Consider the following 27871-nt stretch of genomic DNA (forward strand, 5'->3'; position numbering starts at 1 on the left):
AGGTCCTTTGAACTGCATAAATTGAACATCAATTTAATTTTATGCTAATTGGCATAAATATTGGACAGACTATAGATTACAAGAATAGATTACAAGAAATTGCACATCATTATGACCTAAAGACAGTTGACATGGTGCCCATCCTTCCAATGGATAGAAGCAGAAAAATTAGTGACGAAGCACTGATGATGGTTAGTAGATATGTTCCATTATGTTGACACGTGCCAATCTACCTATTAAAATAAGCAGCAAACTGACCAGCAAAACCTTTACACAATGTCAAAAGCATTCTGCTCAGCAGGGTTTGTTTCTGTCATTATCATACATTTGCATCATACAAAATTACAATAATGTGAGTCCTGTTAAGGAACAGCATTTACATGAGGAGTCCAAACCCAGATGGCGAAATTGGTATTGGACTGATCTGGCCCACACAATGCGGTTACACTGGCACAGATACAGCAAAGAATGGTGGCCCTTTGGTGGCCCACATCTGGTTTCTCAGAGATGGGTAATCCAGGCAAAACAAGGATTTTTTACCAACCTTGTGTGCAGGGCAGAAATGTTCCATCAAGAGGTTTCCAGTTCAGGTTAAGAAACTGAAAAAAATTAAATTTTACATATATTTAATTAAATCAATGTACAAAATTTCCACACATTTTTTGTGTTGGTTTTAGCCAGATTAATTAATTAAACTGAACCCATATGGGGAGCAAGAGTCGTCCCTGATTTACTCAACATATTGAAAAAGACTTTCTTATTTAAGTATAAAAGCTTGTTTATCAGTTTTATCCATGAGACCCGAACTGATAATAGTTCTTCATTACCCCTACTTTTAGGGTTGAGGCTAGGAAAAGGATTACAATGACTTTTAATTTTTTAGGTGTATGTAATGTTTCTTTGGAACTTATATCATTGCAATGGACATATGACTACATCAAACAAATGTATTAACTACAGCTTGATATAAAAATAAAAAGTCTCACATAAAGAACTCCACCTTTTTACCCTAAGGAGACTTCATTTGGAGTAAACCAAACTTCAAAAAGTGCTGGTTCAGCTTCTTTAGTTCCACAAGAAAAACAGAGCCACCAACCAACTTATATTAAAAAGTGAGGTCCATGTTAGTCCAAGTCTTTTTCATGATGGTGGCTAAATCAAGGCCGACTCTTGTGCCAGATATGGGTTCAGTTTAATTAATAAATCTGGCTAAAATGAACAGAAGAAAGGTGTGTATTTTTTGTAAATCGATTAAATTTAAGTTAAATTAATAATAATAATAATAATAATAAAAAACCTGAACTACGCACTGCTGGAAACCTCTTCTGCATATAAGGTTATTAAAAAATCTTGGTGAGAGTTTTTACTGTTCAGACCTGGATTACTCACATCTGGCAAACCAGATTTGGGCCATCAAAGGGCCGCCATTCTTTGTGGTACATGTGCCGAGTGTAACCGCATTGTGTGGGCCAGATCCAGGCCACACCAATTTTGCCATCTGGGAAATGTGAAGGGATTTACACACTCCCCACCTGCCATCACATCAACAAGACAAGCAGAATGAAATCCTCAACATCTCACTGACTGCTGTCTGAGGGCAGTGACCTCAATTCCACACAAAATAAAAGGCCGTGCAGCATTGCATCCACGGAAACAAAAGCAGCTGATCAGAGGCATGTTCATTCAGCAAACCGCTCACAGTCAAAACAGTGCTGCCAAGTCCACTTATTATAAACGTCTCTGGCCTCATAAGAACTGGCGGTCGTGGGCCGTGTTCGTTTGGGCATCATTCCAAATTGTCGATGGGGCTGCTGACCCTTCCTCAACTTGCTAATGATGCTAGGCGCAAAGTGGTCTGTCACCAAACTCTAGCAATACTTTACTTACACATGCTCATGGTATTGCAAATGTATGCGTAGTTTAGAATAAAATTATTTTCATGCCACAGTATAAACATTTTGTGCACCCCGATGCATTTCCAGAGGTTCTGCCATGCGGCTGGTGTGCACTCTGTCAGGAGCAGCTGCCACTCAGGCCCCTTCAGACGCCAGCCAGTTGCCTAGCAACCGCTCCTCACTTCCATGGCAATGCTATTAAAAGTAACCGCAGAGAGAGGCACAGAGGAGAGGGTGGGGGAAGTCGGCGGTCAAAACCATCATGACAGGCGTTAGCACCTCACAGCAGGCGATCAGAGAGGGGCGGGGAACACTTGTTTGGAAGGGTGGGTACTTTATAAAAGGGACATCAGCCATTTTCCCACATTTCCAATTAAAAATAGGCCGATGTAAATGCAGACCCTGAGCCCCTCCTGTAAATGAATCCGAGTTACATTTCGGACATTAACACTAGCTGTTGTCGTTGAAATGATCAAAAACAACATTTATATTGCTATGTTGCTCTAAGATCAAAACCAAAAGGCCTCTGTGTGATTTCATCATTCCCATGATCCTCAGCAGTGCTTGTTTACTTCCTCTTCCCAGCCTGTCTCCTCTCCCTCTCCTCCCGTGTAAATCTCAGTATTTCTCTCTTTTCTACCCCTCCCCTCCTCTGGAAGCACTGGAAGCCATTAAGCTGGGCAGTCAGTAGTGACAGACAGATTATTAGCTTTTGAGAGCAGGCTGTGGAAGGCAGAAATAGAGAGAGATGGAGGTAAAGAGAAAACATTCATTCTAGGACAGGGGACACACGGCATGTAGTTCATACACCCACAGATGTATACACACAGAAATTTAGTGAAGGTAGAAATGCCTAAGGCTTATTCTGTTCCAGACTCTAAAGATGAACCCATTGTGCCATGACTCTAAAATAAGCCATTAGAAACTAAAAGGAGAACTGAATTAATATTCATAAGCAAGTGTAATAAGTATGTGCTGGTCTACCTTGATTTTGGAAAAAATGGAAAATGACTAAAACTGCATTTTTGCCCTTAAATCTCAGACAGATGGCCTCTCAGTGCAGTTTATAAAACATGGCATGAGAAAGAAAGTAAAATTTTCCTTTTTAAAACTTTATTTGCAGATTTCAAATCCCAATCCATAGTGCATTCCTGTGCTAGCAGTCCAAAATAATTTTTTCATATCTTCTGATATTTTGGTTTAAAATATTTTATGAGAGCTTCTTTTGGAGACAATGCGTGATCCAACAGTTAGATGAAACCAGTAGAATCTTTAGTTCCAAGTCTTGCTCTTGAACAGGCAGAAAATTAAAAATCAAATGTTCTCTCTCCTCCAAGTCTCCAGGATACCCTCACCCCTTTGTCTTCTTACAGGAGTATGAGAGGTGTGAGATGAATGTTCACCCCTGGAGGTCAAAGGGCACAGCCTGAACCCTTGGAGTTGTATTCAGAAATCCAACACAAGGCTATAATCCCACAAAAAATATAAAACAAAAGTCCTACAGACACACAGTAAAAGAAATGTATTTTCACATATACACGGTCACATAGACACCCCCACAATCTTATATATATCTTTCAATAAACTTTACTTCCTTTCCTGCTTGATTTGTTACATACTAATAAAATAAATAAAGCTTTCCACAACCATTATTTTTCTTTATTTCTTTTTATAACAATATCTCAAAACCACATATGTCTACTTCGACAGACAAATACCTCAAATGACATCAAAGCAAAACGAAAAATGAGCTCAGCTATTATATGTCCTTATTTGTTTCAGTTTGTGCTTTTATTTGTATCTGAACTGGTCGGTTTGAATGCTGTTTGTCTCTTGTTCTGAAAGAGGCGGTAGTGTGTGGACACATAAACAATGGTGGATCCCTTCGCACAGGACAAGAGGTCCTGGGGGACGCACATGTGGACTGGTTTGACTTGAATGAACGGCCTGGAAAGAAAGGAGCCAAGCCAATTAACATATACCTGCAACTACACTAGTTCAGTTCATCTTTTAGCAACATGGCATCTGTAAGGAATAGTTCATTTTCTACTTTTAAATACAGAAAGCAGTGGCTTTGCATTTTTTTATTTGGGGGGAAAAAGCTGTGCATCCCCCATCTTGAATGGAAGGAGGACTCTGACCAAGTCATTTAATGTTACATGTCCTAGAAATCTGAAGCCTACTTTCTCCCTCCTAAGTTCAGAAATTGTATTCACACAGTAAAACAAAAACCTTCTTTTTTTGTATATGTATTCAATGAAAGTACAACAAACAGCTTCTATTGGTGGAGCCCTAAACACCTTAAAACCCCAGATACAAAGGACCATGATGCATATCACTGTTAGTCAATGCAAAAAAGTACAAAACAGCCATTTCCAAGTTCTTTGACATGCAGAAGGATGGCAGGGCAACAAAGAATGAGTTCAACTCAAATCTCACAGAAATTAGAGAAAATGCAAGGAATAAATAAAATCAAGATAATTTTTCTGTTTACTCGGACGTTGTCAGAAATGGGAATTTGTTTGGAGGACCATTCCCAACTTTATATAGGAGTCAATAACCAAAACATGCATCACTTATTGTACAATCAAGCCAGACATGCTCTTCAGCAAGGATATGGCGAGAGATGTCTAACCGAAAGTGACAGATTTATTTATAGGATGGAGGTCTAAGGGGCGGGGGGGGGTATATTTCAGTCATAAATATATTTTCATTAAAATATAATATTGTCATCTGTCCACATAACCTCAAAATTCAACTTCACTCCTGACAGCTGTTATTTAACACTGACATTAACTTCCATAAATAAAATTTATAAAGGGAAATCTCAAATGGCAAAGTTACGCTGACTAAACTCTAGAGACAACACATTTAGGATTGCAATGACAAACAAATCGCAGGAATCGGATTTCCTGTAAATCACTGCTAAGTGTCCTGTGGCTGTAAGAGGCAAGGTTACGAGGCCCTTCGCATTTTGTGTTGTGACATCATCAGGCTGGATTTTCCTATGTTCACTGGACAACAGTTAAGATATTAAGGGGTGGGGCTTAACAGTCTGCTGACACCATATTTTTCTGATGAGGTGGACAACAGGTTCACAAAACACACCTGATAAGTAGAGAACAGCGATTTAAGCTCTGTAGAGGAAGAGACACATCGTACACTTGCTTTAACCACCGATGACAACTGATGACTGAAACATCGAAAAGCCAAAGATAGTGATAGATATCAAAGGACAAATTACAAACATTTGAATTAGCCCTTGAATTGAAACAGTTAATAATAAAAGATATCTAAATAAAAATAAAAAAGAGCGACAGGGAGAAAGAAAGGAAGAAAGAGGCAGGCAGATGAATATCAGGAACGATAACAAGAGGAGATTTGATTTGCTATGTGAAATGGTGACCTCACTCCTTATCCTTGCCCTGCCAGAGGGGACATTCTCACTAAGGCCCGGTCCTGTGTAATGATGTCTTATCTGAGTGCTCAGCTCCTTAATGTATGTTCATCATAACCAAAAAGAAGCGACCATGGTTCCACACCAACCCCAAATTTTACCATTTAATAAAAAAAAAAGAAAGGTATGAAGCACAATTTGATATACATCCTTGCTAAATGATGCAAGGTCCTTTAGTATCATTATCTTCATGTTATTTTTTTTTATCTCTGAATCATTCTATAAACCTGCTTCTATTATTATAATACAGCATTTGCCTTGATTTTGAACTCATATTTTTCACTTGTGTGTTGTCTGTTGTTCTTGTTGCAGTCTCTACCTGGGAAACGGAACTGAAGCACCGGAAGGGTGGGCTTTAAAGGGAACTGAGAAGGCTCAGAGCCTGGTAAGGGTGGAGATGGTGTTTTGGGAGCCTGGAAGGGTCGTTCAGGGAAACAGAGGATGGGCAAATGGGGCAGAGGTGTCCACCTCCAGGTGGCACAAGGACGCAAGGCGCCTGTGGGTTCCGGGGAGAGCCGATGGGGATGGCGAGGAAAGGAGAGGAGGAGTAGGGCAAACGGAGCCCTCATGAAGAGCTGAGCTGGAATGAGGGTGGGAGAGAAGGAAGCTGAGTTGTTAGCCCAGCATCTCTTTCCCGCTGTCTCGCTCCCTCTGCCCGCTCTTACTCATCTTCATTTCTGTCAGCTGGATATACCTCAGGACATTTGTGTCTGAAAGAGAGAGAGAGAGAGAGAACACACTTTGTTATTTTCGGACCGTACTGAACACCCACTCTTCACTGTACAATTTATTATAAAAGGTGTACCTGTGGGCTCACGGCACTTGGCATCACGCAGGTAACGCAGGGCACATTCATAATCGCCCAAGTGGTAGAAGGCGATGCCAGCGCGGTACATGGCCTTAAAGTGATCCTGCTGATGACCCAGAACCTTAAGGCAGTACTCTTTCACTCGCTCGTAGTTCACCAATTCAGACTGAAGTAAACAGGCTGGAGAATGAGAAGGAGAGGCTGATTAGCAACACTGCAGAAAGTGCAGTACAAAACCCCCTATAACTATTTCTGTTAAAGTCTGGCCTCACACAAAGAATGTCTCATTGCAGCCATTTGTATAGTAATGGCTCTAACAGAGGACCATTTTCTGCTGGCTTGTGCCTGCAGACGTTACATGAATGAACAACGAGGAGGTTCACTGGTACAGGTAAGTGTTGGACAACGTGTGGCTGGTGAGTTGGACAAGTTGGACAACGCGTGGCTGGTGAGACTAAAACCCGAGTCACTGAAGACAAGCAACATGATCACTCCACTGCAGGGAATTTAAATTGTGTCCCTTGCACTTAATCCACCATCTTGTGAGCAGTGGGCAGCCATGACAGGCGCCCAGGGAGCAGTTTGTGGAGACGGTACCTTGGTCAAGGGCAACTCAGTGGCACCTTGGCGGTTTGGGATTTGAACCCACAACCGTTTGATTACCAGTCAGCGTCCTTAGTCGCTAGGCCACCACTGCCCCCAAAAAGAACCCGGTAAAGGTTCTGCTAGGTTAGGGTCAAAACTGTATTGAGGCCCTCAGCTTTGGCAATACCAGAAATGTGCCAGCTCAAGTCCTATAAAACGTTACTACTGTCATTTCATCGTGAAACATGACCAAAGAAAAAAAATCTGCTAATTAATGTGTTTCTGTAGTTTTAAAATGAGATGCATTGGAGCCTACACAGAACGTCTGCAGTGCAAATGAATTATGGCGAGTCCTGCTGGGAGCTGTCCTCGCGGTGTCAGCCTCTCATCACACCGGGGTTATTTATTTAAAAAGCAAAGCCATGACATTTCCTGAACAGAGATTACAGTGGTTGGGGAACTCAATTTCATATCTCCCTTTGAGCCCACTGGATGTGCTAGTAATCTGTGTGTGCGCATGTGCCTGTGTGTGTCTCTATAATCCTCCTGCTTGAGCCGAAATGTGACTCCGCCTCGCATCTCTACATCAGGTGAGTTTGGGAGTAAAACAGCGCACACGTGCACGACCCAGAGCAGCAGTAAGGTGTCAGCTGGAAGCCTGGTGGCCCTGCTAGACATCTGGCCTGAGGCAGGGTGAATATCAGCTCAGGCGGGGCAGCCGGCATCCCTAAATGTCATTCGTCCTCCCTGCTCGTAGCAACTGCGTAGCTCCGTTACCAGAGCCTCTGCCTCGCCTTTATGTCCCTCTGCCCTTGACATACAGAGCGATCTGTGAATAGCGTGAGTCAGAGGCTATTAGCTAGGGGCCAGAGTGACTCAGGAGTGAGAGGAAAACAGAGAAGGGGAGAGCTTGTTTACGTGAAAAGAGGCGTTGGGTTATTCAAGATGATGCTGGTGTTGCCGCGCCCGTCAGCTCCCGATTGCTCACTCAGGTCTCCTGAGAGGTGAGTCTGGGCACAGGAAGGGTGTGGAGGGTGACGGGTGTGCGTGTTGATGTAGAGCAGAAGCTGCAGCCTTGGACCTCTGCGGCTGGCTAGTGTTTCCAGCCTCATTAAAAAGGCAAGGCTGAGCACATTTATTAAAGCAGTGTGCCGGAGAGGCGGTGTTTTGCGGTCGTTCTTATGGTCAGGAACTGCTTTCAGCACCCCCTCTTATCCAGGATAAAAGTCATTGCTTAGCTTATTACTTTTATGAAAATGGTGTGGCTACAATATCACAAAAAATGGGTGATTGCTAATAATTCATTTAATTATTAATGTATTCAATGAATACTGAAGTCTTGCCATCATATTGTAGTGAATGGAACACAAGCAATTCAAGTAATTCTAACATTCAAATCAAAGTCCTGATTATTTTTGTATTATTAAAACAATTTATGAAAATATAAATATGACGGAGACACATGAATCATTAAGGAGATGAGCACATCATAAGAGTAAAGATGATTAAAATCCTCAGTTTGGCTCCAGGCATTTCATGTCAAAGCGAAAGGAGACCTAGCAGGGGGTGCAATAAAATGAATTTGCAGTATCAGGTTTAGCATTAATTTTACACCAGAACAGACTGAAGATGCACTGCATGAGCCGTGTCTCCTTGATTCAGCCCCCAGGGTAAAAATGGCGTAAAGTTCGTGACAGAGAACCTTTGTATTTTGCATGCATGGGAACAGAACAGTGGCTTAGAAGACATACAATCAAAGCAAAACGTTATCTGAGCTGCCAAACATATTGGGGGTTGAAATCTCTCACAATAAGCACTTCATCCGCATTTTAGTCTTCACAGTGACAGGTTAAAACTGTCAGTTGTCAAATAAAACTCATCGTTATTTTTCAAAATGGGACTCTACTGTTTATTTTTTTACTTAATCGAGTCAGCAACCTGTAGATTCACCCGTTTTCCAATGTTTGGATTTGTTCACTTTTCATCTGTTTCTTACTCCTCCCATCTCCATTTTGGCAGCCAGAGTCATGGAGAGCTTTCAGTGTATTCAGTTTCAGGCTGTAATGGTCTAATAGCTCCATGCTCTTAGCGATGCACTGCCCTCTCTATCTTACACAGACACACACACACACACACACACATATATATACACAGACAGCATTATATACCACCCATACCAGACTAATTTATCTCATAAATGGATGACGAGTCAGGGTGGGGACATTGGGAATTGCACTTAAGTGTTCAGTGAGTGGTTGTGAGCAGAGTGATAATGATGCCAGGCCAAAGGCCATTAATGCAAAGGCTGCAGTTTAAAATGCAGTTTGGAAGTATGGCACATGGAAATAAGACCCTGCATGAGACCCTGAAGAACCCCACTATTATTAACAGGAAACAATGTGAAAGTGACTGTAGCTGCTCTATTGTGGCACATGGTTACACAATTACTTAAAGGATGTGTCATCTATGTTTAAAATCTTCTGGATGTAGAGGAACCAGGGAGAAGCAGGAAGAGATTTATAACATTTATAAGAGATAAATAACAACACAGCTGTATGCATGAAATTAGATATATAGATCAGTGCTGAAAACAGGGGGTGGGGGCTGGGAGTGGATATATATCCAAATAAGGATTGCAAAGGGGGTGGAAAGGAATTGTTTGGCTTTCTTTGTGACCTTGCTTCCGTTTTCAATTTGCCCAAACAGATGATCTCTCACTCACTCTATGGACTATTTCCTCATCTATCAGGACCATTTGTGACAGGGTCAGCAGTGTATTATGCCACTGTCAGTCACACATTAATTACTTCTGTGGGAGTTTAATGCCAGCTAGAGACACCAATCATTCTCATAGACATGTTCCCTCCCACCATGTCACTTACTCACCTCAACTTGTCCCCCTTTTCAACTCCACACTCTCTTCTGGCCACCTTTATGTGCTACAGTGTGTGCAAACAATCATACCAGATCATCTGCTCTGCCCCATATTTCAAGGGAAGAGGACTCCATATTTCAGTGATGAGCCACCAAGATACATATCTATATCTTTCACACTTGTCAAAAAGGCACAATCTTCACAGATTATACCCTCATTCCATACTCTTCCATCCTCTAAACACCCTGAAAACGTTCTTATCGTTCTGTCATATTTATTTCTTCTATCATCCGTGTTTCAGTTCCCCTTTTAGCCTAAACCTTTGTGCCATCCTCCTTGATGAAAACCTATTCCTTTAAAGGCCATCCCCTTTGCTTGTGCAAAATCTTTTCAGCTCCTTGATACTGCCAATCCATCTTTCACATGCCCCCTGCTCTCCATTCCTTCCACTCTTTATGCTGATATAATGAACAGCAGGTTAATAACAGAGGCTGTCTGGAATACTGGAGTGAGGGAAGGTCACACAACCCAGCACCAAAGAGGAACATAACTGTGATGTAAACCATGCTTCCATCTACTTTACCATTCTATCTGTCATTCTCTCTCTTTCTCCCTCTCTATCTCTAATATACACAAACATTTCAAGTCCATCCTCCTCTCACACCTCAACATGATTTCTGCCATAATTAAGTACAGAAGGGAGTGGCCTTTTTAGAGTCGCCTGATAAGCGGCAGTTGCCTGTATTACTGCCACTCAAGGATGCCTCTTGACAGGCTAAGCACATAATTGCACGGGTTCGTGCGTTGGACACAATCGTCATAATCACCATTTCATCCTTGCTTTGAGTGGGAACCATAAAAGCGATCAACATCCTGCATCAGTGCATTTATTCAGGGGAATTAACATATCCTTGTACAGGCCTACATTTTTTGGTTATGCCAGCTAATTCACAGAGCAGAATTTTAACTGCTTTTGCTAGATGAACAGCAATCCAGATATATTTGATATATTGGTAATTTTTTTCCCTTTTGATTCACCTTGACGGCTGTGAAATGAGGGTGAAAACTTGTTTTGCACAAGGCACATCTAATTGCCATCACTGGCTGATGGCACGTTCCCTGCCTCTCACTGAGCTCTCTTTATTAACACCCCAGAACTCATCGTCCCTGGAAACTACATCCCATCAGCCACATTTGTATGGATTACCGCATGGAGCCACAGCAGTCACAGAAGCAAATACACACATAACAAAACAAGCCACCCAGATTACTTTCTGTGACCACCTCACTCTTTTCCCACGCCCCCTCCTCCCGCAGGTTCCCCAACACTGAGTGGGTTTAGGAGGAAGGTGAAATATTGATGGGGCATCCCCAAGCCACCTTGCTGCACAGCTCCCTAACACAACCAACTGCTGAGTCTCATCGGGCAGCCACACCCTGCATAATTCATGAAGGGGATGAGTAATAGACCAATCAGAGTTGTTGTCTACAACAATGATGTCACCTGTGCAAAAAAAAAAAAACTTAATGTTAGCAATGTCAGCAGTTCTTAACTTTAACATTAAACCCATATAGCTTTCCTACGCTCTCACGTCGAGCAGAGATGGATATCGAGGATGGGGAAATTGCTGCCCGCTGGATTCCCGGGTGGGGGTCCCCTGAGCAAAGCACTTAGCATCCAGTAAGACATGAGGCAGATGACATTTCAAGCAAACACAGCTGCCTTGAGTGGGTCTTCCAGTTTCGTGAAGTAATGGAACAAGGAATCCAAAAGGAAACCATTCTGATATGGAAGGTTGTGCCATTTAATCATAGACACGACTTATATTCACTGTAATTAGTGAATGTGAATGGGGTGGTAGTAGCCTAGTGCGTAACACACTCACCTATGAACCAAAAGACCCAGGTTCAAACCCCACTTACTACCATTGTGTCCCTGAGCAAGACACTTAACCCTAAGTTGCTCCAGGGGGGGGACTGTCCCTGTAACTACTGATTGTAAGTCGCTCTGGATAAGAGTGTCTGGTAAATGCTGTAAATGCAAATGAATTTAAGTCACTCTGAGTAAATTAGTAAATGTAACCAGGCATCATCATTAGTCTGAAGTCATACGAAGGGCCAGAGAAACATGTGCTTGGCCGGCGTGTAGTGAGGAGTGTTAATGGGGCTAAATCAGGCTGTCCCCTGACTCCGTGTCCTGGAATTGGCATGGAGTGCACAGGGGGCCACAGACACCCGGAGGAGCGGCGCCTGCAGCAGACAGATGGTCCCCGCACTGCTGACACCACCAGCACCGCTGCACCATCTGGGCCCGGACAAGCTCCCCCACCCTACATCTGTGCGCTGCACCGTAGTAGTGGGACACATTGAGATATTGTCATTTTAATTTGGCAACTTGAGTGGGTGCTTAGTTGCCAAAAACGTTGTAGCTGGCCCCTTGAATCCTGTTCACTTATGTGAACAGACAATGGTACTTTCCCTGCTGCTATATGACTGAATGACTCAGCATTGAAAGGCAGTGGAGTTGGAGCGCATCCTAGCATTTCAGTAAAAAATGTAGAAATCCATATGATTTAGTAAGCATATTAATATTCCTTTTTCATAATAATAATAATAATAGTGTACAAGTTATACTGTATAGCACCAGGGAAAACAGACATCATAGATCACATGCCTTTTATTTCATCACTGATATGGTTCTCTATTTCTGTTGATACAAATTAAACACCGAAACAGACAGATATGGATGCCAATTTCTGCGGATTCCTCAAACCAGATGATTACTTTCTGTCCCAGTATGGCTCATTTTATTAACGCAGCTTCTCTTCGTTCTAGATTTTTTTTTCTTCTTCTCTCTCCTTCACTCTATACATTGTTTTCTTCACTATCAGTCAGGCCTCCATTATTATATTTATGGCCTATGATTTATGGCCTTACATTTTCGAAACAAGAATTTTATTTATAGCTCTGAATATAATTACTACACCACTCCAGACAGGTCCTTTGCTTTCGAGAACCATTTTGAAGGTCCAAGCAGCTCCAAGCAGCTCCCCTGTCCCTCCTCTGATCTTGTCCCTGCACCCATTAAGAGCAGCAAGAAAACTGGTAGTATGATGTAATACAGTACTATACAGAACAGTACAGTAGATTTTGTGCCCAGTGGAACCCCTATGGTTATGCCATGCCATCTGTGGAGCTGGCACCGCCTGCTTTCGCCACTTGCTTTTCGAACCACCATGACAACTAACACAGAGTATAGGGGGGGTATCTTCTGCCTCTCCTCGGCCTCCTCCACTTGCATAAAGTGCAGCATGTTTCTCTCCCTCGCGCCTGGTTACTTATTCTGGCAGAGGATGAAATGAACAACTTGAGGGGAGTCCTTTCATGCGACTTCCTTGAGGAACGGAGGCGAGGCCATCTCAGAACTCACAGCCCGTGCTGCAGATGCTGTAACGTCTTGTACAGGGCAGGACTAACATTCATTAAAATATTTTTTAAAGGTGCAGTAACTTCTCAACAACTCTCAGAATTTTGTGGCCGCATCCTTAATAAAGAGAGCCTCCCTCAAAACTAATCACAGAAATGACCAACCAACGAATGTCTATATAGACTAAAATACATTATAAACACTCATCCAATTAAATATTGATCATGATATCTATCTATAAACAAATTATTTGCAATATTTAAAAGCATGAATACATGGGTGCACTGTTCAATTTCATCATTCTACAGATTTTCACAATACTGTGAATGGCAATATTTTGTGACTTAATAGTGACATAATTTTAAGGCATCTGGCCCAGAGTGTTTGTTGACATTAGTAATAAGGGTGGTGTGAAAGACCCACTCGTCTATTTACTGTTCTGGCTGTTACTATCAACACTCGTCCTGGAGGGTGGAACATAAGAGAGAAGAGAAGAATCACATTAGACTAATCCAATCTCTCTAGCTCTCATTTTTTGACACTTTTGCTCCACTGAGACTATTAACCATGAACAAATCAGGTCCAAGAAAAGCATTGTGAACTGTTAATAACAGAGAAATCAAAGCTCATGCTATTTGATGTCAAATCAATTTGTTTATAATTGTAATCTCTCCTTTATGTCTTTTTTTTTTTCGTGCCTCCAAAGTGCTGTGTTACGTGTGAGGGTTTTAGCGCCATCAAAACAATGCACCACGTATGGTACTATATCCTGACCAACGTAGGCGCAACCCAGTTAAACCTCCAGACAAGCGCGCCTCTCGAGGAGGAGTTTGTTTTTAATGGGACTGCAAACAGACCGTTCATTTCACTGTTTCATCCTCAGACAGAATTAGGCTTTTGGTGGTGGCATCACAACGCACATTCAGCTCAGCCCTCTGTCTCATTGTTACTCAAGAGTTATAGTTAATGTTGTCCTCTTCCCATCTCTTTTTAATTTGCTGAAGAAAGAAAGAATTTTTTTTTGTGTTCGCCGGCTTTACATTTGGGACCCAAAATTTATATGAAATTAATAAAGAGCGAGTCTGCAAAAAGAGAGAGAGAGAGAGAGAGAGCTGCATTGTTGCTGTGAAAAGCCAAAAAAAAGCCTCCTGTTTCTATGCCTCGCTCACATCCACCCCCTCGTAGTCAGCAACTGCTACACTCCAGTGCAACTGCTGAGGCCGATAGAAAAAAAAAGAGCCGAACTGCCGCTGCATGCACAAACACATGCACGTGTCCGAACTACACCACAGAGTGATGCAGCATCCCGGTCAGAGGATCACTGCTGAAGGCGGCACATGTGCTGGAATGACGGGGCTTTATTATTCTGTAAACCTCTGTAAACATCTGTATCTGCACCAACCAGCTGTTTTTTTTGTTTTTTTTAAGATTTATCTTTGGTGGAGTTGAGGCACAGTCGGAAGAGAGGAGACTAGCAAAAGGGGCTGTTTGCAAATGATGTCACCGATGTTGAAATATGGCATTTTCCCTTCACGCCTATTTGGCTCCCCCACAGGGGTCCGAACAACCGGCCGCCTGACCTTCAACCTGCCATGGAATAGAACTGACCAGTAGCAGTTTAGGCTACGCTTAGATGTTAGTGCTCAGAAACAGCTGGTAATTCCAGGAGATGGAATGGTAATAGGACGGGAAGGGCTGGTGTTGTTATCTAGCGCGTGGTTATGCTGTTGTTACAAAGAACGTCGAAAGAGAAGAGACTAGTTTGGCGGGTGGGTCCCGAGGCAGAGGAGAATTTTTGTTAAATCGCCAGTCCTTCCAGGTAATCCAGTTACTGGACAAATCACAAACACAAAGCATACACCGTGGTGTGTGGTGGAAACGCAGAGCTAAATAAACTGAATGGTCTGTTGTGAGACCTACGTGAGATGAGGTTCAACTCTAACGAGTACCATTGTGTCCCTGAGCAAGACACTTAACCCTGAGTGTCTCCAGGAGGACTGGAAAATGTAAAGTGGAGGATGAAAAAGCAACATGACCTTTTTAGGATTTAATATTGCCCTCCTACATAACATGTTCAAGACACAAACAAGGAACACAATGCTTATTGCCAATTTTTGGCCCATAATTATGGAAACGTGATAGGCAGAGCAGGATTTATAGGTTCAAGCTTTCATGAAGGACTTGCGAAACCTGGTCCTGGAGGCCCCCTTTATGAGGAGGTTTTCGTTTACAACCTGGCCAGCACATGAACAAGGTTGGAATGGTGCAGGAGGGTTCTCCAGCTCACCCGTCAGGCTGTCATAGCACTCGATCTCCGTGCTCTCCACGGCTCGCCGCTGCTCCTCCGTCAGCTTGGCCGCGGCTTGGCTCAGCAGGTTCACCTCGGACCCCGTGGTCCCCACGTCCACGACGTGTATCCCTTTCAGCTGCAGCAAGGCTCTGTGGTACTTCCCGATGGCTTCCCGGAATTTCTTCTCCTTGTAGCAGCGGTGGCCCTCCAGTTTGAAGTCAATCGCCTTCTGGATCTTCGCCTCCATCTCCATCTCCGCGGTGGCCACACGGTAACCTCCTCCACCGCCGCCGCCGCCGCCGTCTCCGCCCGCGGCCGCCGCGAGGCTCCGGCCGCCCGCCTCCGGGTAGCTCTTCAGGCTTTTGATCGAGTGCTGCTTGGCGTCCATGTCGCTCAGCATTCGCGGTCGCAGAAGGCCATGCTGTTCCGAGCCGTCCGCCTGTGTTCTGCTGCGCGGCTGTAGCAGCGTGCTGTGCATAAAGGACGCGAGCCAGGCGCTGGTGGCGAATTTCCGACGTGATCTCCGAATTCGCGGGACGGACGACGGTATTCGCGTCAGCCGCCGCCTCCTTTGTCTCTAGAGCCGGAGCGGCGGCGCAGCGCAGCGCAGCGCAGCCGAGGATGCTGGACAACGCGAGGCCGCCGGCACGCGCAGCTTCAGCACCACAGACGCGCGGGCGCGCGCACGCACGCACGCACGCACGCGCGGCACGACGGGAGCGGAGCCGCGAGCGCCTTACATATTCATCGAAGGAAAACATGTATCATAAAACCACCCACCAGCAACGTCGTTCATCACACCACCGGATTTCCGTGCACAAATGGAAAACTCGAAACAATGTGCAACGGTCGAAATCAGTGCAAATAACACTGGATGCATAAATTAACAACTTAACTAGGTTTCTCATTTATTAGGCTGCACATGCAATACGATTCGGTCACACGTGGGCTGGAGATTTGTATGTTAGAATCCAACAATACTTCATTAAAATCAGCATTCATTTGTGGCGATTAACCGGTTAACAGTAGAGGGCAGCACTGAAGGTAAAAAAAGATCGGGATGCTGCACCACAAACCTGTTTCTGAATAATTAAATATCTAAAAAAAAAAATAATTTAGTTAACCAGATGTGCTGTCTGCCTTGAACCCGAAATAATTGAAAAAGGACTGCATCGTGTCAAATATTAAATGCATGCGTAACCCAAAGCCATTATTGTCTTTCATTCAAAATGATTCAAAAGGATTGGAGGCCAATGGCCTTCTGCAGATATGAGGAGATGCAGGAGAAATTGCTAAAGTGAAGTGATTGTCACTTGTGATACACAGCAGCACAGCACACGGTGCACACAGTCAAATTTGTCCTCTGCATTTAACCCATCACCCTGAGTGAGCAGGGGAGCAGTATGCGGGGACGGTGCTTTGCTCAGTGGCACCTCGCGGATCGGGATTCAAACCAGCAGCCTTCTGATTACGCTTCCTTAACCGCTAGGCCACCACTGCTAAACCCAGCTGCCAAAACACAGGCCCCATTGCTCTGTACTTCCACAAGGGCATCAGACAACGGCAGTCGTGTTCCTCTGCTGCAGAACTAGTTTTTACTCCATCTTAAATCAGTCGAACCACTAGAAATCAATTTCAGTAAGCTTAAGTTATACAAAATTCCATATGATGAGGAAACTGATTCAACAATAATTTGTTATGGACACTTGTGTTTGCAGGTGCACTTTGCCATTTTAAGAGGTAGGCATTCAAAACAGGAAAATGGTTTTAAAAAAAAAAAAAAAAAAAAAAAAACTTCATACCGCTGCACAGTTAAATTTTATCAGAATACAAATATGAATTTTATAGTAATATTCGGTTGACTAAATTCACTTAAATATAATTATTTCAGTGTGATTCCAAAATTACATAAATAAAACTGGAGAATTCCCTTTATGCATTACATGCTTTAAAAATGGGCTTGAAATGGAAAGAAAAATTCCAAGAATCTATAAAATACACACAGATATGCAGGGTCTTTTTTTTTTTTTTTTAACCCCAAAAACAAGTGAGCAAGAGAACCCTATACACCATACCTGTTTACTAACACTGAGGTTACTAAGAAACCATAAACCCAGGGGACTGGGTACCATACCCTGCTAGCAAAAAAAAAAAAAAAAAAAAAAAAAAAAAAAAAAAACAGTGAAGCTTGTACTCCGGCAAGGTAAAAGGAAACATTAGACAAGCATATAAACCCATTCTATGAATAAGCATACTTGAGATTTATGAATAAAACATACCTTATTTAAAACACTTGATAATGTTTACAGGGAAAATAATTTAAAACAATACAAAAGCAGTTTCCCCCCCCTTGGGAATGTGTACACAAATGTACATAGCAGTCGTGACATTACTTTTTGTATAAAACCACAAAAAATACGTTTAACAAGTCTTCATCCTGATATTTTTACATTGTAGCAAAGTCACTGTTTTTATTCAAATCCTTTTATCGAAAAAGAAAAAGTTAATTGCCCAACAGTAACCATAGGTCCCTATCGGTGTCAACTTGAAGGTCCAAAATCAGTGACAAATACTAAAACACAAAAATTACAATACTGTAGGATTACAGCACATGCTGCTAAATAACAAACTTACGATAAGAGGCCTAATTTAAAAAGGAATCCAAAATATTACCATGCATGGCACACCTAGTGGGCAGCAAGTTGATGTTTAAAAAAAAAAACTAATATAAAAAATTAGACATGCATGCAAAAGCCTCTTCTTGACACGAAGAGGAAACTGAAGATGGTGACAAGATCCTCTGATACTCTCTAGTGACAGTAGTGATCAATCAGATATGTCCTCATATATAAAATAAAGGGTCTTCTCCAGCATGCTAGTGCACTAGATGTGCAAACGGACACAGTTTACCCTAAAAATATGGCACATACCCCCAAAAAGGGACATTTAGAAAGGTTAGTCTGTGCCATGCTATGATACAAAACAGTTGGCTTAAGTAAATCTAGGAAAGGGCACATTAAGGAGTGGGTAGAAGATACATACATGACTAAAAGCCTCCTGGAGTCTAAGAGAAGCTGGTATTGTCTTGCAACAGCAAAGCTGCTATAAAGTCTCATGGATTCTCCCTGTTATTGATTTAAAGAAAACTGTGAATATAAGCAGACTATTGTGTTATGAGTACTTTGGCCTGGAAGTGTGGCACAGGTCATGTGGTTTAGGGTTGTGTGTTATTCTTTATGGTTTGCTGCAAAAAAACATGGTGACATAAGGTTGGTTCTGAAAAGTCCATTAAGTCCGTTTAGTGCCTAGTCTCTTAAACACACTGACAGCTCCAACGTCCATCTGGGCACCCAGACAATCTGCTGTCACCCCGGTGCTGCTGGTGGCCTTGGTGGTGGCCTTGGTGCTGGCCTGGAGCCGTGTGTTGTGTGGCTGAGTGGCCCCAGGGTAGGTGGGTAAAGCAGGGATGGCAGGAGGGGCCTTGCCTAGTCTCTTAATTAAACTGATTTTGGGCTTCCCATTGACAGCCACAGGGGGAACGGAGGGAGCCGGCGCTGCGGTTTCTAAAGAGGGCAGCTTGTATTTGGAGCCCAGGCGGCGGATGGAAGAGGGTGGTGGCCGTTTGAGTACCCCGGCATACTGAAGCACACTTTCGCCATCACTGTCTTCTTTCTCATTGATCACCATGCTCTGTTGCTCTTTCTTGTCAGTTTCAGTGTCATCTTCTTCCTCGTCACCCCTGCTCAAACGGCTAAAAACGCCTGTTGGCTGGGAGGAGAAAAAGTGTCAGTAAGTGAGAGAGTTCAGTGGCTACATACCAAGGAGCTCTCCAAACTGAAGAGAACCCACAGAAAACTCACAGAACAGGCAAGGATGGCATTAATCAGAGGGGCAGCACAGAGACCAAGAGTCACTTTCAAGGCGTTGCACACCATAGACTGGAGTATCGGTCCATAGGACCACAATAAGCTGTACACTCCACAGAGCTGGGCTTGCAGCTGTAATTGTGCCAAGGGTGGCTCTACAAACTTGGTTTGTTATATTCGGCAGCTTTATCATAAAACACATAAGTCAAGGTGCAGATCAGTGTATGGTATAAGTGGTAGTTTAGGCCCACCTTGGCTGATGTCACATTGTCAGCATTAGATTCTGCTCCTAACCTTTCAAACACAGAAGTGCGCTTCATGTTGTTCTCTGGGATGGAAAAAAATGAGAGGGATAACACTAGTTAAGAACAAAATTAATTGATGGTAGCAGAAAAATCCTGTGAACATAACTAACTTGAGTCTCAGACAATTTATTTATTTATTTTTTTTAAACTAAACATTTTGATACACTGCAGTACAACACATGGTGCACACAACGAAATTAGTCCTCGGCATTTAACCAAGGACCCTTAGTAAGCAGCCCTGAAAAGCACTTGGGAGTGTGTGGGGACGGCAATGAGGGGGACCTCATTGTATAGGATTTGAACCCGCAACCTTCCGATTACGAGTCTGCTTCATTAGCTGCTGGGCCACCAGCAGTGAGTGGGGACGGTGCTTTGCTCAGTGGCACCTTGGCGGATCGGGATTCGAACCGGCAACCATCACGTGTGATATTTTCAACCCACATGCTAACATATGCTTTAACAGCTAATGGCACATCACCTCACATTATTACACGAATGCTGAGTCATTTAATAGGAGTCGGTGTTTAAACACTAGATTAACAGTACAGGAAATTACATTTTTCTAAATCAATGTTCTTGCAACTTCAGGTATAAAGCAATGGACTATTGTTTTACCGCAATAATGTGATTTGATCTGGTTTAGGAGAGGAAGACGGGGGAAGAGGAGAAGTAACCAGGATAAGTAACCAGACAGCCATAGCAAGATTCTTCAATATGTGGTGACTAAGTGCTGAACATGCTTACCTTTCTTGGCCTGCTGAGCCAGGATGCGGCGGGTGCGCGCCGTGGTGCCCTTGGGCATGTTAATGATGTACTTCCCTTCCATCTCTGCAGTCACGCGCCGACGCTTACCCGGCAAGCCATTCTCAACACTCACAGGCTCGCTGAGATCTGAGAGAACAAGTGAGAGAGGAAGAGAGAGGGAGTAAAAGTGTGAAGGAGTGGAAGAAAGCGAAGTGTGGAAAAACACTGGCATTTGTCACTTTTTATTTAACTGCTGAAATTACAGACTAGAAATGTGTGGTTAAGCTTCTAGCCTTTTTTCGCTTGCTTAAAGCTGCAGCTCAAGCGCCTCTTCAAAAAAAAAATCCCTCATGTTGAGAAACCCATCACGCAGCAGATGCTACAGGGAAATGGGGGGGAGGAGTGACGGTACCTCCTTTAGCACTTTTGTTGGAGACAGTCACCGAGAGACGGTTGTCAGGCCGACGGGAAGGAGTGCTTGGCGGAGAATCCCCACTCAGGGCGTTGGCGATCATACGTGTAGCAGCTAGAAGAGGAGATTTATTTATTTACAAGAAATAAGCTGCCAACTCAGGAAAAGAAGGATGACTTCACTGCTATTAAATCCTGGCAGAGGCAAGCAGCAATAAGTCGATAGATGAAATCTGTTTTTTTTTTTTTTAAATGGGCAGCCTTCAAAAAGAATGTTACGACAACACTTGAAGACTTACGGGTATTGGCCGTCCGTCTCAGCTCAGCCTGCACTGTGGTGTGGCCAGAGGTTATGGCCTCCGTAGCCATTTTGCACATATCCTACAGAGCAAACAAAGCAAAAAGCCATTGGCCAACCTGTGGTAGAACCCTGAACATGGCCACACAGCTTGGCGTTTTCCCCATAATATACATTAGGCACTTTACTGCACAGAAGATTTTATATATGGTGGGTGTGACAACACAGTCAGGTAATCTATAAAGTTACTAGATGCATCTGCCATTCAACAAATCTGACATGAATAGGGCTGGGACAATAAAAATGCATACAGTATGCATTTTCTGAATATTCTGAAATGCAGACAATGCAACAAATTAAGATCAATTTATGTGATTTAAATTTGCTCAGAATTTATACCACAAATGTCGTATATGTGTACATATATCCTGCCTGGCCACCCCCCACCAGTTTACAATTAGTAGCTTTTCAAAATGCCTCTTGAGGTGCATAAACAGTTGTTTGCAATATTTAGTGTTTAATGATTTTCATATGTTGACTAAGTTGATAAGTAAGTTGTGACCTTCGCATAAATAAAATGTAACTAATGTTGTCAAAAATTTGATTCTCCGATAATAATCTATACTGAAATTTAGTGTTGGTTTTGATATCAATTTGCATTTTTGTATCTGCCGGTTCACGGAAATCGCCGACAGATAACAGCTATTTTAAACAGGCTTTACAGTGGGCAGCTGTAAGAATGGCTGTGTCTTTGCTTATCTTTTTTTGCTTGTATTTTCCTTGTTTTACAATTATCTCGTTGCACAATGTGCACATATTTTTCAGTTTTGTTGCATATATGGTGTTAACTTTATTTAAAACCCTAACTAAGTTCTTTTATATACAGCATAAAAGTAAAAACAATATATGCAGTTATCTTCATTATTTCATGTCAAAAAGAATTTTTGCAGCTCCTGGTGCTTTTTCTTTAGTTGAAACTGCTCTTTGATTATTAAAAGTTGCTGACGCCTGTCAGACAGACAGTTGTACTGAAATACAGGCATATCACTAGCATCATGTTATGAAGAAAACGTATCTTGTAATGGATCCAAATCATACTTAACGTGTCACAAGGAACAACATTGTGGGCACAAGCTCAATAAATAATAAATAGAAAATCCATTTTTATTAATGCCACCACAAGTTTGTCACATATATGGTCTACTGTTTGCTGTTACTTATAGTATCTAGCATGACCGCTTTACACACAAGCTCCTTAAGGCCCTCGGGCCAGTCAACATTTTTGTTACAAGAACAGGCTCAGCCGTGATCACAGTTGAGACCCAGACACACCACACGTCTCATAAGAGAAACACTGTCCTGCTTTAAGAGCCATCTAAACTTAACCGGTGTTTCCAAACCAATTCTTCAGAACCCTTGAACCTGCTGCCAGAAAATCAATCCACCATATCCCTAAATACCTGAAGTGGTAGTGAATGAAATGTAGAAAGACTTCTGCATACACATTTTAACAATTTAAATTATAAGGCTGATTACACACACAGAAAAAAGAGAGCACTAAGAAAGACCGAGGGGAATATTTTGGATAATAAAAGGGGAGTGTTCATGAATGTCACTCACTAGCACACTATTCACAATACTGAAAGTGCTGATAATCCACAAGCATTTTGGTTTGGAGCCAAGAGATCAATAACAAAGTGCATATTGGTGAAGTCAACTGACGGCTGCACGAACAAGTCAGTTGAGAAGATTAATAACTGTGATAGTTCACGACTTTCACTTCTCTGTCACTATTCAAACAACTGCTCATGATTCGGTAAACTTCTATCCCCCCACAAGTGGAAGAGAGCAGATACGGCACTCATTACATCACAGTTTAAACTGGGCTAAAATGTTCGGGAGCTGCTACTGCAGTCTGGGCCTGGCTTTTTATACAAACCATCCAGCATTAATACAGTTATTACAATTAATAAAGACAACTTTATTAAGTAAAAAGCTCCCCATCATTTGAGCTTCTCTGTCAAGGGGGGCCCAACTACGGCCTGCAGGCCACATCCCATATAGAATTGCCGAAATAAAGTCATAATTATGATGGTTTGAACTTGTCCTGTAATGCCTGGTGTTCCACCAGGTGGCGGAGACGGGGCTGAAGTTCTTTGCCTGAACCGGGACTGGTTTTTACAGTGACTTGCCTGGTAAACGAGAGGTCAGGTGATGCGTTTCGATAAGCGAGAAAGATGCAGGAGGTGCGGAGTTGAAACACTCAAGCCTCTGGCGACAATGTTTTGGTTGCACCGGCACCCCTAATTCACCATCTGGGGTGACTAATGTTGACCATGATTTAAAAAAAAAATTTTTAAAAAAGTGAAGTGATTGTCACATGTGATACACAGTAGCACAGCACACGATGCACACAGTGAAATTTGTCCTCTGCATTTAACCCATCACCCTGAGTGAGCAGTGGGCAGCCATGACAGGCGCCCGGGGAGCAGTGTGTGGGGACGGTGCTTTGCTCAGTGGCACCTCAGTGGCACCTTGGCGGACCGGGATTGGAACCGATTACGGGGCCGCTTCCTGAACCGCAAGGCCACCAGTGCCCCAAATAAATGTAAATAAATCTATAGACAACATATTCTTGACAAAGTAAAACAGCTGTGCGCATGCGCAGATTTGAATAATGTGGCAAACTTTTGCTCAGCGCTTATTTTGGTGGAAATAAGAGCTTTTCTGTTCAAGCTGGTTACCAAAGTCAACAGTGCAACACGCCAGCCCAGACATAAACATAAGACTCATAGTCCGGTGGTATTAGCCTAGTGTGTAACACACTTGCCTATGAACTGGGGCAGTGGTGGCCTAGAAGGTAAGGAACCGACCCCATAATCAGAAGGTTGCCGGTTCGACAAGGTGCCACTGAGTAAAGCACCGCCCCCACACACTGGTCCCAGGGCGCCTGTCACGGCTGCCCACTGCTCACCAAGGGTGATGGTTAAAAGCGTGTGCTGCAGTGTTTCACAATGACAATCACCTCATGCCAGTTATGCCAGCAAACAAGTAAGCTGATTCAAAATGTGGTTTTATTATCATAGTTCCAGTTCATTATGGAAGTTGGCACAACTTTTTTTGTATTTCAGGTCTCCTCAATGTTTACATTTAAGGCATTTGGCAGACGGCCTTATCCAGAGTGACTTACAACAGGTTTATTTATTTGATACGTTTTTATGTTGAGATCAAATGTCAAGCACTTACTTTACAAAATGGAAGATTGTGTAATATTGAAATAGTTACACAGATTATTTACATGCAAATGGTTTACAAAAGGAAAAAAGTAAATGCCAAAGCACTTTGTTGAACAGTGATTAAATGTGATTTGTCATATCACACGTTCAGTGGAATCTCAGTGGCACCATGGCGGTTCAGTATTCGAGCATTCTGATTACGGGTCCGTTGCCACTGGCCCACCGATTACAATGCTACATGTTCAGCTTAATCCTGACCAAAATCTTTTTAAACAACTCACATTTTTTGCCAAAAAATATTCGCATGCTCATCTTACCTGTCTGTACACATGCCTTGCATGTTTGAGTATGGCAATAATATCACCAATGACAGTGATGCCCAGATCCATCATGATCTCCTTGCTCAAGTCCATCAGCATGGTCTTCTGAATCCTGAACCAAGCAACATATTAGACCAAATCCCCTAAATCCACAGTTACGGAGCAGAAGGGGACACTGCAGTAAAAGTCTGCTTTACCTGTTGTCCACAAAGGACACGGCATAATTGACAGCCAGACCAGGAGGAATTCCTGCATCTTTGAAGAACTGTATCCACTCTGAAGTGGCTAGGGTGCAAAGAAAGAAAAAGAAAATCCATTTTACAGCACACACACAAATAGAATAAATATATTACCAACGTAAACATGCTACCTTGGCAATTATTTTTTGTATTATAATCTGTATACATTTTGCCACAGTTTTGTGCTGTAGAAATCTACTAGTAATAACGAAATAGTAAAACAACCTGCTCTTGCAAACGCCACAGAATGATTTTGAAGTTAAACGTAACAGAATCTGTGTAATTTCACTGAAAACGTCACCAACATAAACACCTTAAGCCTGGGGGGCAGTGGTTTGGGAAGCGGACCCTGTAATCAGAAGGTTGCCGGTTCGAATCCTGATCCACTGAGGTGCTACTGAGCCAAGCACCGTCCCCACACACTGCTCCCCGGGCGCTCTTATTTCCACCAAAATAAGCGCTGAGCAAAAGTTTGCCACATTATTCAAATCTGCGCATGCGCACAGCTGTTTTACTTTGTCCCACTGCTCACCAAGGGTGATGGTTAAAACATTTCATTGTGTCACCGTATGCTGTGCTGCAGTGTATCACAATGACAATCACTTCACTTTCACTTATCACAGCAAACAGAGATTCTCTGTGTCCTTCCCGGCAATTTTTTTTTGGAACTAACTTGTGTACAAACCATCCTAGATAACATATCTCCAAAGGCTTTACCCCAAAACCGGCCAAATGTTTGGACACACCTTCTCGTTCAATGTGTTTTCTTTATTTTCATGACCATTTACGTTGGTAGATTCTCACTGAAGGCATCAAAACTATGAATGAACACATGTGGAGTTATGTACTTAACAAAAAGTGGAGACCTGACCTCCACAGTCACCGGACCTGAACCCAATCGAGATGGTTTGGGGTGAGCTGGACCGCAGAGTGAAGGCAAAGGGGCCAACAAGTGCTAAACACCTCTGGGAACTTCTTCAAGACTGTTGGAAGACTGTCAGGTGACGACCTCTTGAAGCTCATCGAGAGAATACCAAGAGTGTGCAAAGCAGTAATCAGAGCAAAGGGTGGATATTTTGAAGAGACTAGAATATAAAATGTGTTTTAAGTTATTTCACCTTTTTGTTAAGTACATAACTCCACATGTGTTCATTCATAGTTTTGATGTCTTCAGTGAGAATCTACCAATGTAAATGGTCATGAAAATAAAGAAACCACATTGAATGAGAAGGTGTGTCCAGACTTGTGGCCTGTACTGTATATATAAAGGTGGGGGCGGGGGGCGGACACGTGTTCAGCCGGGACAGCTGGGTGTTATTTTTAAGTCTCCACGTCCCGCACTCGGGTGCTTCGGTGCCACACAGAGGCCATATTAAAACTATTCCAAGACTTCTGCAGAGGCGGACGACGAGACCCCCAAAACCATTCCCCTCCACGACCCCCCCTCCTTTCGGCGGCGCGTTCTGTTCGCTTTTTAAAAAGTGAGCTTGCCGGCCAGCGCCGTGCGTGTCGAGCTTTTACCGTCACGAATCGCGAACGTCGTCTAGAACTCTCCGTAATCTCATTGCAGATCGTTCAGCGAGCATGTGCTTGTGGAATAAATGAAACCGGCGCGGGACTGAAGTGAAGTTGGACTCTTCCCGCGTCGCGGGCACGTTTTAAGCCGTCGAAGAAGCAGAATTTGAGGCATCGTCCGTTTTCGTTCTTTTAACGCCACCAGCGCGGGTTTTTCCCTGCTTTACTGAGGCGGCGTTTGTCTATCCGGCGTCCCGGTCCGCCAGTTAAGCCCGGTTGCCCGTACAACCGGCGAGTTCCCGCGGCGCTCCTCACTAACAAACCCCGCAGTACATTTCCCACGACGGACCCGTATCGAGCCCTTCCAGGCCCGGCGTCCGCTTATTCTCTAAAGGAAGGCGCCGCGGCGAGATTCGAACCAGCGAACCGCGGTGGGACGGGGCAGAGAAGCCCTTTCTTTCACTAACCTGTTGTCACCGACGCCATCTTTACGAGGATCGTGCCCGGAAGTAGAATTGCGGAATGTCGCCTGGTTTTTCCTGAACAGCGCCGCTGAGCGTCAGGGGCGTCGGCGACACGACCGGTTCTCGTGTCGCTGTTTATAAATGGCCGTGAGCATAGAAAACGAAGTGGGCAGAGGATCTAGGGTCAGATCGTCATCCTGTTTCATGATTTTGTGGTAGTAGTCTAGTGGGTAACACACTCGCCTATGAACCAGAAGACCCGGGTTCAAACCCCACTTACTACCATTGTGTCCCTGAGCAAGACACTTAACCCTGAGTGTCTCCAGGGAGCCTGTCCCTGTAACTACTGATTGTAAGTCGCTCTGGATAAGGGCGTCTGATAAATGCTGTAAATGTAAATGAAGTTCACCAATGAACATCTAAATAAATATAAAGGAAAGTGATTGTCATTGTGAAACACTGCAGCACAGCACACGTTGAAACAACAAAATGTGTCCTCTGCTTTTCACCATCACCCTTGGTGAGCAGTGAGCAGCCATGACAGGCGCCCGGGGAGCAGTGTGTGGGGACTGTGCTTTACTCAGTGGCATCTCAGTGACCTTCTGAGTACGGGGCCACTTCCTTAACTGCTAGGCCACTACTGCCCCTGGTACAAACCTGGTTCATTTTGAAAACAAGTTCTGTGGACTGATGAAATAAAACTGTAACTATCATCCAGCTATTTAACACGGGAGGGGACTGGTTTTGCAGCCAGTCGCACAAATGTGGAGTTAAGCATCTAACCATCCAAAGTAGACAACCTCTCATACACTTAAAAAGCCTTACAGTGGAATATCCCAGGGAGTGCAAGTGGAATCTTTTATGTATATACCAACATATCTTTTAACTCACATTCATTGTGAATACATTAACATTAATCTGATTGCACTTATAAAAACACAAAATGATTGACATTTAGTATTTGTATAGTTTTATTTTCTAAATTACCAATAGATGGCAGCAGATCAACATGCGAAAAACGCTCGACAAAACGCTCGACAAATAATTTATATCTGTAGCGAAAAAAGGTATGAATATTTAGGTAACGTGAATGGCGATGCTTCACGTCTGTTTTTGTAAATAAATTGACAATCACA

At 43.2% G+C, this 27871-nt stretch overlaps 2 protein-coding genes across 2 annotated transcripts; both read right to left on the reverse strand.

The window, feature by feature from the left end:
- Positions 1–2991: 2991 nt before the first annotated feature.
- ttc9b (tetratricopeptide repeat domain 9B) lies at positions 2992–15994 on the reverse strand. Its single transcript, XM_028962098.1, has 3 exons — positions 15335–15994; positions 6158–6340; positions 2992–6062 (listed from the first exon to the last, which is right to left on the reverse strand). The coding sequence occupies exons 1-3, from the start codon at positions 15813–15815 to the stop codon at positions 5968–5970; spliced, it is 759 nt and encodes a 252-aa protein (XP_028817931.1). The 5' UTR covers positions 15816–15994; the 3' UTR covers positions 2992–5967.
- Positions 15995–17542: 1548 nt separating this feature from the next.
- c19h19orf47 (chromosome 19 C19orf47 homolog) lies at positions 17543–26769 on the reverse strand. The gene is made up of 8 exons (XM_028962354.1): positions 26739–26769; positions 24715–24802; positions 24515–24629; positions 20963–21044; positions 20665–20778; positions 20253–20399; positions 19455–19531; positions 17543–19105 (listed from the first exon to the last, which is right to left on the reverse strand). The coding sequence occupies exons 1-8, from the start codon at positions 26755–26757 to the stop codon at positions 18626–18628; spliced, it is 1122 nt and encodes a 373-aa protein (XP_028818187.1). The 5' UTR covers positions 26758–26769; the 3' UTR covers positions 17543–18625.
- Positions 26770–27871: the final 1102 nt, after the last annotated feature.

Source organism: Denticeps clupeoides, chromosome 19, assembly GCF_900700375.1.
Source record: "Denticeps clupeoides chromosome 19, fDenClu1.1, whole genome shotgun sequence".
Lineage (NCBI taxonomy): Eukaryota > Metazoa > Chordata > Actinopteri > Clupeiformes > Denticipitidae > Denticeps > Denticeps clupeoides.

Coding starts and splice junctions, on each gene's coding strand:
- c19h19orf47 (XM_028962354.1), bottom strand. Junction 24,630..24,714: donor GTGTCCTTTGTGGACAACAG/GTAAAGCAGACT, acceptor TGCTTGGTTCAG/GATTCAGAAGACCATGCTGA. Junction 21,045..24,514: donor CAAGGCATGTGTACAGACAG/GTAAGATGAGCA, acceptor TTTGCTCTGTAG/GATATGTGCAAAATGGCTAC.
- ttc9b (XM_028962098.1), bottom strand. CDS start 15,815: ATGCACAGCACGCTGCTACAGCCGCGCAGCAGAACACAGGCGGACGGC. Junction 6,341..15,334: donor GTGCTATGACAGCCTGACGG/GTGAGCTGGAGA, acceptor CTCATTCTCCAG/CCTGTTTACTTCAGTCTGAA. Junction 6,063..6,157: donor CAAGTGCCGTGAGCCCACAG/GTACACCTTTTA, acceptor TCTCTCTTTCAG/ACACAAATGTCCTGAGGTAT.